Source organism: Falco rusticolus, chromosome 1, assembly GCF_015220075.1.
Source record: "Falco rusticolus isolate bFalRus1 chromosome 1, bFalRus1.pri, whole genome shotgun sequence".
Classification (NCBI taxonomy): domain Eukaryota; kingdom Metazoa; phylum Chordata; class Aves; order Falconiformes; family Falconidae; genus Falco; species Falco rusticolus.
This window is the reverse complement of record NC_051187.1, coordinates 17,209,789-17,226,556: the sequence shown is the minus strand read 5'-3', so window position 1 is coordinate 17,226,556 and position 16,768 is coordinate 17,209,789. Positions and strand designations below refer to the sequence as shown.

General features: G+C 49.0%; 1 protein-coding gene across 1 annotated transcript in view; it reads right to left on the bottom strand.

Moving 5' to 3' along the window:
• Positions 1–382: 382 nt before the first annotated feature.
• TBX4 (T-box transcription factor 4) overlaps positions 383–16,768 on the bottom strand; it is a 34,359-nt gene continuing 17,973 nt past the window's right edge. Inside the window, exons 5-8 of the mRNA XM_037371521.1 lie at positions 7,181–7,333; positions 3,547–3,635; positions 2,776–3,017; positions 383–1,404 (exon numbers count right to left, since the gene is read on the bottom strand). Coding sequence (XP_037227418.1) covers positions 782–1,404; positions 2,776–3,017; positions 3,547–3,635; positions 7,181–7,333 — 1,107 coding nt within the window. The 3' untranslated portion in view covers positions 383–781. The remainder of the gene's footprint in view (positions 1,405–2,775; positions 3,018–3,546; positions 3,636–7,180; positions 7,334–16,768) is intronic.

Genomic DNA, 16,768 nt, shown 5'->3' with positions numbered 1-16,768 from the left:
ATTCAATCAACGGATGGGAGTCTGAAGACACTGGGTCTGTTCCTAACGCTGCAATTAATTTGCTGTTTGGCCTCGGGCGTAACACTTCACTTCTTCGTTTCCCACAGCCACGAACGATGGTGCTGTGGGGGGAAGAAGAGACATTTGTGCATCGGTGCCTTCTCTTCTCCGCGCCATGGCACGAACCCTGCGCTGTGCCGGGGAGATACCGGAGCGGCACCGCAGCTCCCTGACCCCCCGCCGAGCCTCCCTGCTGGCCCCTGCGCTCCTACGGCTCCGTCACTTCCAGGGGAAGAAGTAATTTCTACAGGCAAAAAGAGCTAAAGCAGCGCTGCCACAGCAGTCCTTGAACTATGCAACTGACCAGATCACTTTTTCCTTGGAGTGGTGGGATACTGTGACTTCATGGACCGAGTACCATAAAAGTGAAGCTCGTATTTTTCCAATAGCCAAAATTTGCTCATGGATGTTTAATGTTATAAGCAAAAGAAAATGACTAGCTACTTCACTCATTAGTCAAGAAGATGGTTTCTACTGGATCAGTAATGACCATGTGAGAATTAATTTACTCAGGAGTCAGTCAGAGACTGATGAATCCAGCCCGCTGAGACAGGAGATGGAATGCTCTGTGTGCCTGAAGATACAAGCTCTTCACCCACACAAATCCCTCTGGAAATGCACATTTGTCTCACCGAAGTGCAAGTTACCCACAGGTATCAACACTGATCGAACACAGTCCCGGAGCAGTAACGTTGGCTGTGGCATCGCTTGGCCGTCAGAGTCACCCATCAGTCCAGTTCTCCACAGTCCCCATCCCTGAATGATACTGCAGCGACGACTCCCTCGACAAGGAGAAGCTTTGTGAGTACAGGAACTCGTTCGCCGCGTTTAGGTGCGGAGAGGGGGGTTTTCTCTCACACACAGACGGGTGCACCCTTTCCCTCGGGAAAGACGAAGAAGGAACGCGCTCCCGAACCTGAGACTGGGACAGCTGGTTGTAGACACTGAAGTGGCTGTTACCTGGTGGCTGTGAGCCTTGACCCGTGATGGACGGGAGCCGTGGCATCATGGTGGCGGCAGTGAAATGAGCAGGGAAAGGCTGGTAAGGGACAGTTTCCATTGTCTGAACGCTGTAGCTGGTGTAAGGTGCGACAGAAGTCCACATATTGCAGCTCAAGGGGGGAGGCGGGGGTGGCAAGTCATCGACCGTCGAGACACCAGCAATTTCAGCCCCCGACCCAGAGTACATGCAGGCGTCCCTCGGTGCCACCTCGCTGCAGTAGGACGGGCTCAGCATCTGCTGGTCGTAGGGCGGCGGGGAACGGAAATAGTGATCGTCCCCTACGGAAGAGGAGGCTTCCAGGTAGGAGCGCTTGCAGGGCAGGTCCAGGTGCCGAGCACTTTCTGCAAACAAGAAAAGGGCATTGTCAGGGGCTCCCAGAGCCTGTCACAGCCGCCTGCTAAGAGCCCGGGGCATTACAGAGTCCCCGCCAAAGCCCAGCATGCGATCCGTGACTGTCGCACGACAACTGGTGCTCTTTTTCAGATTAATCCAGTTAAACCATTTTAGCTCGGAAAGACAATGTACAACATCAAAAAGACATCATGTTGCAAATGTCAGGCTAATCCCCTCAGCCTCAAAGCGTTCTGGTGACATTTGTCAGGTTAAGTGAGTGACTCGGGCTACCAGCCTCACATCGGAGATTACTGCACCTTCATCCAGATAACGGGGGCCCTGACGCTCCCGCAGTGTTACTCCTGACAAATTCAAGAAGTCCCTTAAAGGGTCTTATCGCCGCCTGCCTTCCTGTCGTTACAAAAATGACTATACATTTCCCAGATATTCACACTGAAAGCTGCAGAAATATTTCCAGATAAAGGCGCCCCTTCCCAGCCATCAGCCCTCCCCCTCAGCTTTACGCAGAGGAGCTGCAGCCCCTCTCCTACCCATCACCACTGCGGCTGTGTTTACCCCCAGCTTTCTGCTACTTGCAAGGAATAGTCTCCAGATAAATTAGTGAATTCATCTGCAGATTAAACATCTGCTAAAATTACACATTTGGCTTGCAGGTCCTCATTACTGGTGCTGTTAGATTCTTCATTAGACCATGATCAGAGGACTCTCACAGCTTAAATAAATTAGTGGTCAATGAGACATGCAAATAGAAGGATATTTTTTTTCTGTGCAAAATTTTTCCGTTTAACTTAAAACATGTCATGATCTCATCTGATGCAGGACTAAAAGGAAAAGAATGTAGTTACAGCTCACTTAGACTTGAGGACTAGTGGAGAAGAGGGAAGGGATGCTTACACCCAGCTACCACAGCCCCATAATCTGCAGGCATCGAGAGAATTGCTTAATGGCTTCATCCTGGAAAAGTGCTGGATGCGTATAACTTCATTAATGCTAATGGCAGTGTCAGAGCACCTCAGGACAGATCAGGCCTCCTCCAAACAATTATTAATTTAGCTGATCCTAACAATGGATAATTTTCTAGCATAGCTTCATGCCGTCTAAGTGATGCATTCTGATTATTTTTTTCGGCTCTAACTCCGGGTCTCAATTTGCCTTTTATGGGACAAAAGCACTAATAACTGCCCCAAAACCCAGCTCTTGGACCCTGACCCTCCAAAACCCTTTGATCATATCAGTATCCTTGAAAAGCAACAGCTAAGAGACTGATGCAAAATGAATTGGAATTAGCAGTGAGCTTCCAGTGCCGCACTCTTAGGTTTATTTGCCGTCATATTTTTCTAGCTGTAAACGCGAGTTACCTCTTCTTTTTAGGCAATGATAGAAGAGCCCTGAATCCCTCTGCGCTGTGAAGGTGTTGAGTGGCAGATCTTGAGTATCTGAAGCCGCAAATTGCATGTGAGCACCGTTCTCATACTGATAATGTTGAAGGGTCTGGTGATTCCCATGAAGTGGGTTAACATCTGGCTTTGTTGAAAGCTGGCCGTGACTGGACACCAACCTCTGCCTCATGATGCTTTTGGAAATTACTGGATATTCTTTGCTAAAAGAGGTGAGAAAAATATTACCAGTTAGCGATCAGCATTAACAGAAAGATGAAATATTAGTTTGGCTTCTCTAGAGCATCTCCATCCGATGACTTCACCACCCTTTGCCAAACGTGATGAACTCATGCTCATCACATGCTGCTGGGTGTGGGCAAGCATTACAGCAACACACTGAGCAGTCACTGAACTACAGGAAGAGCTTTGCAGCTCCTAAATGGCATGAAGAGCCCCAATGCCCTCAAGCACAAGAAACGTGATGCCCCCCAAGGTATTTTAACCCCTTTCCCGACAAGGTGCAGCACATCAGCAGCAGCCCAAGGATGAAAGCCTGTTTCTGCATCTCTGCCCAGGACACGCCTGTGCTTCTGGCCGCGTGTCACCCACCGCCTGCCTGTAGGCGCTGCCTGGGGTCAGCGCACACGTGTGCACGAGCATGCCCACTTCAGCAGCTCCCCAGCCCCAACAATGCGGGTGGGAGCGCGCCCCTGCTGCCACACCTCCCCTCCCCAACACCGTCCCTCCTACCTCTGCAGCCGTGCCACGCGCAGGTCGCTGTCGTCGCTCCCCCGGAATCCCTTGGCGAAGGGGTTGTTTTCGATTTTCAGCTGGGTGATCTTTAAAAGTAGGACACCGAGCATCAAGCGTGTGACAGCGGCTCAGCCCAAAAGGTGCAGCCGCAGGTCTGTGGCTGTAGGACTCGTGGTGCCCCGTCCTATGTGACACCCCATGAAAGGCAGAGACCACTGGTTTCAGGCATTTAAAGACAGTGTCTCTGCATTCTGCGCTGAGACTGAGCTGGGAAGCTCAGCGCTAGAGCTTGTGGAAGCAGCTTTTAAAGGGGACAAAATCATCAATTATAAATGAGGACAGGAATGAGATTTTCGTTCAGTCTGGGTCTTATTCTGGCTCCTGTGTTCTCATTCTGGGCTCTTGTTAGCGAGACTGTATCTGTCGGATTTAAAAGGTTTCCTCTTTCTGTGTTAGAGAGCCCTGTTCCTTATGGAGTGGCTCTCCCGCATTCCCACAACAATTTTCTATATCTTTCTGTCTGTCATTCAGTCATTTTTCCTCTGTGAAAAGAACCGTAACTCAAATAGCGCTTTATCTCTGGGCAAGAGAAAGCTGCTGTGTTTTGGCAAGAGATGCCTTTCTCCCCAGAGTTACGGTGCATTAAAAGGGTCAAAATGCCTTAGAATTCACTTAACTAGACTTAATTTTGCTGGAGCTCACCTTTTGTAAGGGAACCGTGAAAGACCTGCCAATTCATGAAAATTCTATTAAAACAATCACATGTGAAATTTCATTTTAAAATAGTCGTTAGTCTGTCTCACAGCTTACAGCAAATACCGCTCTCCCTCACCAGTCCTGCCCCCTGGTCCCTTCCCTCTGCAAGGCAGGTACAAACCAAAGCCAGACTGTGGCCAGGAATGTGGGAAGAGGTGCTTGGCTGTTCAGTGAGAAATAAGAACCACCTCTTTTAACAAAGGATTTTTTAAGGCAAACAGCCAGCAAACGAGATCACCGGAGAGGGTTTCAGGAGCTGGAAAATGCCAGAACAGCACCAGAACATTGGTAGGGACACAGGAGCTCCTGCAAGTATCCCTTGTCTGTCTCCCAAAGAGATGGACTTGTGTCTGCAGGGCCACACGCCCGGGCGCTTTGACAGGGAGGTCACAGACAGGTCTAACACGTGTTATGGCCAGAACAGGCCAGAACCAGCTCTCATGGCTGTCCCTCCCCACTAAGGGATGCCAGCGGGTGGGACCATCTCCCTGGGCATCCAATTGTCAGTGAAAAGCCCTTTCCCAGGGGCAGGTGAGGTGACAGCATGGCAGGACAGCAGTGGGGGTGAGGACACATACCTCCCTGCGGACCCGCTGCCCTCGGGTCCCCGCTCTGCCCTCGGCAGCGCAGCCCTGCTCCTGCTGCCAGGCTGGCACCAGCCTGCGTCCCATTCCAGCGGCCAGGATGACAAGCAAGGTCTGCGTTCGCACCATTCGGCACCAGTGTTGCTATAACTAACAACTACACTTTTAACGAAGTTGAAAAATACCCCTTACCAAAAAACTCCTGAGAAAACAGCTCACCAGTATCTGTGATGGAGAAGGAAGGTGGTGACATCCAAATTTAAGCAGCCCTGAGGGCCAGAGCTTTTCCTCTCTGCTCCCACAGCCCACAGTGGCTGCTGCCCATCAGCTGATGAACCACAAGAAACACAGGGCCCTTCCTAACCCACAGCCTGACAGCAGGTTTGTACATCTTAATTTAATTTTTTTATTTTAGTGACTGTGGTTTTCCTCTAACCCAAGCAGAATCAAGGCTTCAGTCCCTCGTTGTCACCTTCGCCTGGCTTCATCCAACTTGGGAGGGAGTTTGGGGTAAACACCTGCACCTTCCTCACTGATTGTGCTCACGGTAGCCCCCATCATCAGTTTTCTATCTCTGGGGGCCCACAAGCAGCTCCATGACCAAGACTCTCATTTTTTTGTTTAAAAAGACGATTATTCACAAGGATACTTCTTGCTAACTGGGTATTTCTGAGCTAAAAATGGTTTGGTAGTTTGTTTCTTCTAAAAGATACCCAGAGCAGGTTTTCAGTTGCTCATGCCTAGGAGGATAAGCAAGACCATCTCCTCGCAGGATCTTCGCAGAAGGATTAGGGCTCGTCTGGGGCATTTTCCTTAAATCTGTCACATCCACCCTGCGCTGCCACCCAGCTCCCAGCCTCCCCCCAGCAGCAGTTGTACAGCAATGACAGTGGAAATATTAACTTTAGGAAGCACTTTGAGAACCTTAGGGATGAAAGGCACTATTGACATACAAGACATTTTAAGTAGGTATTAAATAAGCTCTTTAGAGCCTTTTTGGTTAACCATGTTTGGGCAACTGGTCATTTTACACCAACAGCTACAACTTTTCAAACAGGATTCACTTCACTGTCCAAGTAGGGACGTCTGGGTTCTTTTCCCCGTCTTACCATAACACACACATCCATGCTCCTGCTCTGAGCCTTTTAACTGGCTCACTAATTGCAAAATCTTGCAAGGGCTCTATGCTTCCAGCATCAAAGGGTGTATAGTCACCCTGCTTGGGAGGAAAAGGTCTGGTCAGATTATTGGGCAGGAAGAATTTCACATGTGTTCCTGTTCCTGCAGTATTTTCCTATAGCTGTGTAGAAAAGGAGCTGATACATTCACACATGGCAGATTCCGCGTTTCGGGTGACAGGAGGGCTCCAGCGGTGCTGCTTCACTCTGCCCCTTTATTTATGAATCCTGCTGCACTTTAAAACCCCCAGCTGGTACAGCCCTGCAGGCAGAGCATGCCGCCAGGAGCCGTGCAGGGCAGCAGGAGCCCATGCCCAGGCAGGCACTGGGAGCAGCATGCTGCCACCCTGCCCGGCACCCTGCCCACTCCTGGCCCGGCTGACAGCGCACCCGCTGTCACAGGGAGGTGACAATTCACTGTCACACCGCTGTCCATCCTGCTCTTCACCTGGGTTGGCAAATCCTCAGAAGGAACACTACCCACTGCCACGACCAACACGCTCAAAAACAGGAGAGCAGCCAACCCTGCAGAACGTGGGTATCTGCAACACCCCCACGGTGCAGAACCAAGCCCTTTGTACTTCATATTCCCCCCCAAAACAAACCCAACCCCCCTCCTGCCTTCATGTGCTAGCCACAGAGCAGGCTCTTAGCTGTGTTTTTATGGCTACATTCCTCGTATGTCTCACTAAATACACATACTATAATTACTTTTCACTGTAGATTTATGAGCAAGCTTTACTAGTCATTATTAGATTTGCTTGCTGCTTTGAATGACATCTCAGCGTTTATGAGCACGCCGATTCATTAGGGTCTGGACTCACGGGGTTTGCCAAGATATTGTTACCCAGCGATGCCCACGCTGCCCCTCAGCTGCATCCCCTGGCTCATCACCAGCGTAAGGCTGGGGTGGAAACTTGCCTTTTAAAGCAGGATTTTTCTGCTGCACAACACCCCTCAGAGCAAACAGCTGCTGCTCATCGACACACAGCACTGCAGCAACATCACTGTGCAATGTGGAAGATCATTTAGCAGCCGCCGGCGGCAGAGGGCTGCGAGTTGCAGAAGCCCGTGAACAGAAATTAAGCACTTTTAGGCGGAAAAGCAGCCTACCTTGTGATTCTGGTAGGAGGTCACTGATATAAAGGACGTCTCCGGAAAAACATGGGTGCAGAAGGCTGTGTTCTTCGACCCGAAAGCGTTGTTCTCGTCTGCCTTCACAATATGCAGTCGTGGTTGGTATTTATGCATTGAATTCAGAATGATCTGAAAAACAATTGATGTTAAAGTAAGAAAACCAATTAAAAAAACCCAAACAAAACAACAAAAAACCCGAGCCATAGCTATTTGACAGATTTTACTAGCAGGACACAAAAGCCCACCAGTGCTTAGCTTTAGCTTAGCTTTCAAATTAGAGGGGAAAATTACATTATATAAATGCACATGAACCAAGACAGAAAAGGTATCTGCTGCTCTGGCAAGCAGAACTGAACTTAAAGCTTTCCTGGTAAACCCTCATTTTCTTATTGCTATTGGATAGAGCCAGTCTGGGTGGAAAAAAAGTCATAATTTTTTTTTTTCCCAGCTCATGCTGAAGCTGTACAATATATATAATTCACCAGCAGACTGGTCCGTAAAGATTCCTAATAAATACTTTACTGAGCTGAAAAATACACAGTTTAGCAGAGGCAAAAAAAAAAAACATCACAGAAACCACAGGAGGAGGGAAAAAAAAATAAAGCAAGCTATTTTTCTTTTATCTGCTGGTAAAACTACAAAAGAGCAGATTTTTTTCCCCTGCTGTTTGTGGAGCAGCTCGGGGCGGGTGCCGGAGTCCGGGCACCCCTCGCAGCCCCCCCAGCTGCAGCCCCCGCTCAGCTGCCCCAGCACAGATCCCCACAAAGGGGGGCAGCACCCACATGCTGCAGAAGAAAAGGGGGTTAAGAAATAGCATTTCTTTAAGAGTTGGGATGGTTCTAAGAAAAGCCTCTATTCCTGTTACTTGGCAAAGCAGCAGCACTGCTTTCGCCCTGTTCCCTTGGCACAACCCTTCCTGATCTCTTCTTCCCTCTCCCAGACTGGCTGAGCCTGCTCCCCCCCAGCCCCTGGTCCCAGAGGCGAGGGACTCTCCAGCCAGGCTGACACCCCGGGGTGCCTGAAGGCTGCCAAGGGCACATCCATCCCCAATGGAGACACAGGCAAAGGGCCAAGACCGCAACGGGTGGTGACATCAACCTGGTGGTAGGTAGGTGGATGGATGGACAGATGGACGCACGCAATGCAGCACAGCAGCAGCAGTTTACACCAATTGTGTATTTAGCCAATTTTAAATGAGAATTACTAAGAAACAGAAGATATTGGCTTCATGATTGGCTTTTGTGCCCGGGAACCCTATTTCATGCCTGTCCGTGCTGAGGAGCTCCAGCTGGGACGGGAGGCAGCACATGGAGCTGGTGCTCTTTAAACCCCTTCGTCTGGCTGCACGTAACTCTGCCCACAGTAGCTGGCTGCATTATATACCACTTAAATGCAATTTTTATTGTTGACATTTTCCAGACAACCCTCCCTGCTCCCCAAGAGAGAGAATGAGGAATTTTTGGCATTTTATCAGCTTTGCATCAAGTCTCTTAACCACTTTGCGGCTGTTGATGTGCAGGGTGTAGATCTGAGAGGGTCGGCTCAGGTTTTGGGCTGGAGCCTTTTCTCTGCTTTCATGTATCAGCCACTCATAAAACAAAGCCAAGAAGAACAACGCCAGAGGGCTGAGAGTTTCATAAGAAGGAGCATTTTAATTTTCAATAAGTAAGAGTTGAGCCAAGCTGATAAATAACCATTGTCTGGAGGAGAAGCCGGGGTGTGCCAAGCTCCTCACCGCCTGCCCCGAACTGCCCAGGTCTAGCAAGGATGGGTGACTTGACCTCAGAGTCAGTGCAAGTCAACAGCAGAACAAAGCAAACAACCTTAAACTGAGATTTCCGAAGGGAAAATTAGGAGCCCAAGTTTTGATACACTCTGGATGAATAGTCTGTATTCCCCCTCCAAAGTAGTATCCGCTGAGCTTTAACGACCCCTTTAAAAATCTTCGGGTTTTTTAATAATGTCTTTTAAACTCAAGGAGTCCAAAAAATTTCCAAAACTAACAGGATATTACTTTTTGGAGCCTGATAGAAGCATTCAGGAAAGGCTTTTTGACAGATACTCAAGGATACAGTTGTGACTGCAAACCTGCCTGGAGGTTCACGTGAACTGCTTGATACCTGTGGGATGTTTGGAAGGGGGAAAACAACCCCCCTAAACACCTTAATTTAGCCCCTGCATTTACAAGGTTGGGCATTGCTGTCCCTGGCACCAAACGGAATATTTGCCCACACGCCCCAGTGCAAGTACCTGTTGGAAAACGCTGGATTTCTTTGAGTGTGTGACCACGAAAGGAGAACTCCTTGAGATGTGCCAGATCAAAGCCTACCATCCATCACTGGGTGTGAAACATTAGTCACAGACACAAGAACTGCAGAGCCCTGAGGTTAACCATCAAGTCAGCGTCCACAGATACGGATGGGGAACAGCTTCCAGCAAAGCAAAGCCCCATAAAAACAGTCTATTCTCATACGACGAAGGAAAAAAAAACCATCGGCTATGTGGTGGGGCGGTCAGCATGTCAGATTGGGGACGAAAAGGGGAAGTTGTGGTGCTTCAGACGCCTCCCTGCGCTCCCCACCAGCTGCACAGGTGACTCCTCACCTCTTTTTGGGGGGGGCAGCGACCACCCTCTGCATACTCACAACCAACACTTTGCAGGTTTGAAACGAGCACAGAGGTTGTGGCTGCACAGGAACACACCACTTGTGCTTGCTGTGCACCTCGGGCGTTCGGAAACCCTACAAACCGTGCAAAACCGCCCCCCAGCCTGCAGCTGCAAAACGCTGCGCCTGCGCAAAGCCAAATGCCAGCGATACAGGCTAAATAGTTTTCAAGGCCACTGTGGAAAACTGGTCACTGGCTAAAAATACACAAAACAAATGTAAATTCCACTCTGATGACGAACCTCAGTGGAAAGATTAACTTAAAGAATTGTGTCAAAAATGAGAAGTATTTTAATTGACAGGGCAAAGCACAGCTGCTGCTGGGCAGTGCTGGGCAGGCAGGGCTCCAGTGGCAGCACCAAGCAGGACAGAAGGTGATGCAGCAGCTCCCAGCCTCAAAGATGATGGTAAAATGATAATTATATATTTTCCTGCACTTACCTTTTTCACTGCAACGCTACAGGGAGATGAAGTCAGGGTCAAACACTGTCACGCACATTTTTAAATTGTTTTCGCTACAAAATGTAAGTAGTTTGAAACAGGTGAGCTGCTAAAAAAGAAACAGTTTGCCTCGTCTTGCCACTGAAAATAGTTACTGGTGTATTGGTTAGAGGGGAATTTTAACGTGATAAAAGGACAAGGACACAAAACCAGTAAGGGAAACTGGAAAACAGTGTTTCCTGGGCAGCACTGAGCACACTGGCTCAGTAACTGAAAGCCTCTCCCTGCAACTTGGTGATCTTGTCAGTTTGCCTACAAAAGAAACAGCTCGGCTTACATGGAATGGCAGCATATTTAGGAGTCTAATCAATACTTTTTTTTCTGTATTTAAAAAAAGACCAAACAAACAAACAACAAAATCAACAAAAGGTAATCAACCACATCCCAACTAGAATCCTCAAATTATATGGACATCCCCAAATTTAGGAAGTGGATTTTCGCTCAACATCCCAACACAGGCACCGGTGGGGATGCCATCTCCCACCACCGCCACCCAAGCACACACCCTGCCTGGAAAATACACATTTTCAATAACAAAATGGCTGGTAAAACATACCCAGGTGGGTAACGGCCGCTTCATCCCCAAAAGCATCACTGGGGGTGGCACACAAGGCTGTGAGGCACCACTTGTGCTGCTGCAGGGACCCGGCAGCAGGGACCCTCAGGGGGCTGCGCCTGCCAGGACCCAAACAGCTCCTCTGGCACCTGGGAACCATTTTACATCTCCTGCCCTCCAAGGCGGTCACCGTGGCGCACAGCCCGGGCAGGCAGGGGTGCCTCCCCCTGCCGCGACCCCCCTGCCTCGCCGCCTTATTGCTGGCCAGAGGGGAGCCAAAGCAGCTCTCGAAGGTGATGTCACTCCTACCCCCTCAACATCACACGTGCAGACCAGATTGCGCCAGAGACCGACTCCAAAGTCAAATGTGAGCTTACAAAAACATTTTTTTTTTTTTTTTTACCCCCCACCCCCCCATCTCCCTCCTTTGTGCTGATCACACAGTTGGCAGCTGGAACTTAAGCTGTAATGTAGCTCAACTTCTTTATTTTTTTGGCATTCCCCAGTCAGCAACAAATGTCAAAAAAAACCTGGTGTCATTTGCTCCTTCCATTTAATTTCACTTAGGAAAACATACTCCTTTAGCATCTAATCTCACACGCTGCTGAGTAATGTCGGCTTCACGGCTTGAAGACATTTGCCAGTTTGCAGGATTGGGCCCAGAGGCCAGAGCTTAGCAGGGTAATGGTACCGCATCGCTCGTCGCGGTGCAAACCTGCCTTGAAATCACCAGTAAAATGTATTTACTTTCATATGAAATTTGGGGAGTTGATTTAAGAGCACTCCCTGTTTCGCCAAGGTATCGAATGTCATATGATGCAGTGGTTGTTATGGCAACTACCCTTTTTATATTGAATAGTAAATGGCTACGAAAAAGCCACATAATTTTATGGTTGCTCCCAGGGGATCACATAACTAATATAAAATCTCTCATTTTAATGTATTTTCTGCTTCTTTCTTCCTTCCTTCTATTCTTTCAAAGTGAAAAAGCCTTTAAGCTGAGGCTGGCCCCTGTCCCGCACCAGGACACCGAGCTGGGGTGCGAAGGACCAGAACAAAAACCTGACAATTTGGTCCCCCACACGCCAAAAAGAGCGCGTTAACCAAGGAGGCTCCTCCAGCGCGGCAGCCACTGGGGCAGTCCATCTCAACCGACATTTAGAGCATTTGATGGCACAAGCCACCCAAAGCTAACTTTATGGTGGATGGGCCAGGGATGCCACACACTGACGCAGGAGCTGCCCCAGAGGGGTGATGGGAGCGCAGTGCCACTGCGCCGGGAGCGCTGCCCTCCTGCATCCCCCCCAGGGCTGCATCCCCCCAACGCAAACCGCTAAAATCATAGAATCATCTAGCTGGGAAAAACCCCTTCGGATCATCAAGTCCAACCAAATAAAACACTGTGCGCAAACAACCTCCACAGCACCTAAAACACGAGCTCTAAAATTACCTAAACCTCACTCGATTTATTTTCGGTCACCCGCAGGGAACGATGCACCTGGCAGAGCCACCCGGGGCAGGGCTGTGGCTGTGCCCCGGTGTGGGAAGGGGTCTGTCCAGCCCACCCCAGCCCCAGCCCCAGCCGGGGGAGCAGCCTCCCAGGCCCACACATTTGTCCTGGCAATCTGCACAATGTGGGGAGGAAAAGAGGGGGGGAAAAAAAACAAACCAAAAAAAGGCTGGAAAATCCTAGGAAAAGCTTCAGCGTGAGCTCAGACAAATTGTTCCTTATGGAATGGCCAAAGCTGGGATTTATTCTAGCTAAACGTTACCAAAATCCACTGCCTTCGACTTGCATAAACTAGTAACAACCAAAAGATCTAGCACAAGAGATGTAAACCTTCTCCACCCAGAGCCCCGCTGGTCGTTTCCCGCCCGGCTACCAAAGGTGCACATGGGGACCCAGCCCCCCCAGTGCCCAGCCCCCCTCCTGGGGTGGGAACGTGCAGGAGCAGAGCAGACCATGTAAAGCATCACATCAGGCTTTGTAAGTTATTTGGGCACCGCTATTTCTCAGGTCAGCTGTAAGATGTTTCCTAGAATAGATGGGTTAAAGAACAAAAGAACCTTTCCACGGATATTCTTTCAGTAGAAGACTTAAGTGACGCGCCAAAAAAATTAACTTCAAATGTAGGATCCAACAAAAGGGTTTTTTTCAAGTTTTAAATGGACTGAAAAAAAGCTAGTTTAGTAACAGGAGCAACATGTATATATTATATAAGAAATTCTTATATATTTCTTATTTTTTATAGAACTATAAGAAAAATATTTATTATATATATTCCTTATATAGATTTAATAAATCATATCTATACAGAAAAGAAACCACATATATATATATATACAAGAAATCTTATATATAAATTTAAGAAATCTTTAGCTGAGAATAAACTAAAGATTCTCGCCATAGCCGTCTTGCTACAGAGATCCTACGGCCTTGCTCTCGGCAAGGACAAGCAGGGTGCAGCCCCCCGGCGGGACCCCGGCCCTTTGGCCGCAGGCGATCCCCGCGCCACAGCTGCCGAGGCAGCACGTAAAGCTACTACCAGCACCCGCCGAGGAAACTGCTTGGCCGCAAGTCATAAAGCAAACAAATAAAAAAACTTCTAAATAAAATTCAGGGTTTCATAAGATTGGTAGGAGATTAACCTAATTAAAGTGGCTGAGTGCGCCTGACGAGCAAAGACAGAAACATGCTAAAATTGAATTAATAGACAAATGAGAGGGAAACCCCAAGACTACGGGAAAAATGAAGTCTTTCAGTGATAATCAAATAAAACCAAGTGTGCAAATAATAAATCTGAAGAGAAATAACAAGTTCATCAGCATTAAAGAAGTAAAGCCATCAGCATTAAAGCGTAAAGCCAGTAAATAGCAGATTTGGGTCAAGAAAACCAGCAATATCACTTAAAACGCTATCACAAGTGACAGACCCTCTATAATACCCTGTAGCTCTAAACCTCAGTAGGCCACATCTCAAACTAAAATAACCCCACATTTTAAGAGCAGATAAAGTCCGTTATGGCAATTAAAAGGCAGCAGCAGCAGGAGTGAGGTATGTACAGGGTACGTAACATAACCAAACTCAGCAATGCTGTGTTGAAGGGGGGATTATTACTTGTCACAACCTCTACTTCTATTCTTCATCTACTACTTGTCTTTTTATTTTTTCCTGCAGGAATATCTTCATATATTCTCTAAAAAAAAAAAATTATAATAATAATTTCCAATTGCTCTGGTCCCAGCTGAAGCCTGCCAGAAATACTGCTGTGGTGCTATCGCCCTTCCCAGGCTGCAGGAGCCCAGGAGAATGGCTGAACCCTCTTTTTTTCAACGGAGAATTTCAGCGGAGTCATTAACAGCAACAACCAAAGCCGGAGCCCCTGACACGACGCACCTGCTCCTTCACGTCCTCCGGTGTTACCGCACACGCCTGCGAGTGCTGCCCTTCACATGGCTCCGCGTGTTCACAGCGTGCCCAGAACGGGGGGAGGGGGTCTGTGAGTAACCATTGCGTTTTCTTCCAGCTGCACTGCATCTGGTGAGACCGGCCTTCCCAGGAGCTGGTCCCTGGGAGCAAGATGCCAGCCAGGCTGGTCTCCAGCACGGCTCCGGAGCCACCGCAGCCCAACCTGAGCCGTTCCAAAAGCTGGCACCCTTCGTGGCCACACCGGTGCCTGCAAGGTGTCCGCATGTCCTGCCCAGCTATCATCTGCAGGGTGTGAAACCACATTAAAGTCCACCCTGATGAACAGCCTCTGCCTCCTGGCAGCACCCCTCGTGTTTAAGGACACTGGTCACCCTCACCATCCCTCAAGGTATATTAAACGCCTTTATCTTTATGTACATTATTATGTACATTATTATGTACCACTAGGAGGAGGGCTGGCTGTTTGCTGCCCGGCACGGCACACCGTTGGGTGCTGCAGAGCAGATGACCCGTGCCCCACGCGATCCCGTGGGAGCAGGGACCTTCCTGGCACCCTCACCAGCTTGGCCAGCTGCTCCAGGGTCTCAGGGAGCCAGGGCTGAAGTCCTGCATGTGCTATGGTGTCATTACAGCTACCTGTGCCACCGCCGTGCCCTGGGCACACGTGCTGTGCTGCCCAGCACCGCAGGTGGGAGAGAAACAAGGTGGGTTTTCCTTCAGAGCTGCCAGTCTCAGCACCTTAAATCATACCTTGAGTCAAGAAAAGCCCAAACAGCGAAACAACAAAAAAAAACCAATTAAATGAAACAAGTCGCACAGAACCACCTCACCACGGGTCGGGGCTGAAGCCCCTCAGCAAACCACCCCTGTGCCCCTTCGGCAGCTTCACACCCGCCCTGAGCATCCTTCACCTGCCGGGGCCAGAGTGGGAGCACAGCTCCCGGCCACGAGGACGATCTCACAGTCACCCTCTGCCCCGGCTGTTTACATACTTCAGACCTCTGAAGAAAGTGGAATTCCATTCATGAGCATGTATCACTACAGGGATACTCACTTGATAGTTCCCCATATGCCCTGAATTAACCTCCTGAAAGAAACACAAGTATTATGTTATCCTTTCCAACACAGAGGTTATTTTTGTGCAGCATCTCCAGCTGCTATTAGCCAACTGATCTGTTAGCACTTGCAGTGATCTAACCTGGTTCACAATGAAGGAGTCATTCCCATCTTTCACCTGGAAAACACAGCTGGGCGCTTCCCAGGCAGAATACACAGGGAATGGGTAAGGGATGTGACAGCCTGGCACTGGAGAGAGCATCCTTGTCTCCACAGACAGACTATACGCAGCTGCTGATCACGCACATGGTGTTAGAGAGCAAAGCGTTGCCTCTGCCAGAATCACTAACCCTGTCACTCAGCAACCCCACATAAATCACAAGCTCTATCAGGCTGATTATCTCTGCATGTAAAGATTTGAAAATACATAAATTAAGATTTTACTCTAAGCACAGGTGGCTTACAATGCTTTCTTTAGGATCAGATAGACCTCGCCGCAGCTAAACATTACAGCGGCTGCTGATTTCTTAATCCATTCTCAACACGGGCATTTTGCAGTTGTTAAGCCTGGTGTGAAAGAAGCCTTTCATGGTCAAAAAATCCCCCAAGAGGAAAATATACAGCCCACATTTTCAGGCCGTGGTGCATGAGCTGGGCACTGGCTTACCTGCCACCAAACCTACTCAGCCAGAGGGGTTTGCAGGCAGATGACAGAGCCCTGCACTTCATTTCTTTTTATTTAAAGCCTGCGTGTTTTTACCTGACTGCATTGAAAAATGCCTCCCATGCCTCTGACTGTAATTAATAATTTAACGCAATAGATAAGCGGTAATCAAAGCAGGAGGGAGGGGTGCGAGGCTGAAGAGGGGCGGTTGGTGGCTGGGTTTATGGGCTGGGTGTCAGAAAGCCAGGCTTCCCGGCGCAGCCTGTCGGGCATCCCCTCCCGCCAGCACAGTAAATAATCTTCAATCTAATTCTGTGGATTGCAGCAAGGGCTACTGCTCCACGGCTTACTAATTAAGCTGTTTAACTTACTTATTTTAAGCCTCAAATGTACCTACACTTCTCTTTATGAACTCCGTGGGGCTGCTCGTCCCTGATGTTAAGCAGCTATTACACCGCACAGAGTCAGGGCAGGGATTCGTTTATCAATTAATTCATTGAAATGATGCAAAATTTCTGACTGTCTGCTTTTCAGGTGAGATCCCCCATGCCCAGGAGCCAGGCTCAGAGGAGCTACACCCCACACTGTGATATCTTTGCCCTTCACACCAGCATCCCCCCCCCATCAGGCGTGGCGGCTGGGGATGGAGCCCAGCAGCCTGGCGTGCCCCAGCTGCATCTGCCACCATGAG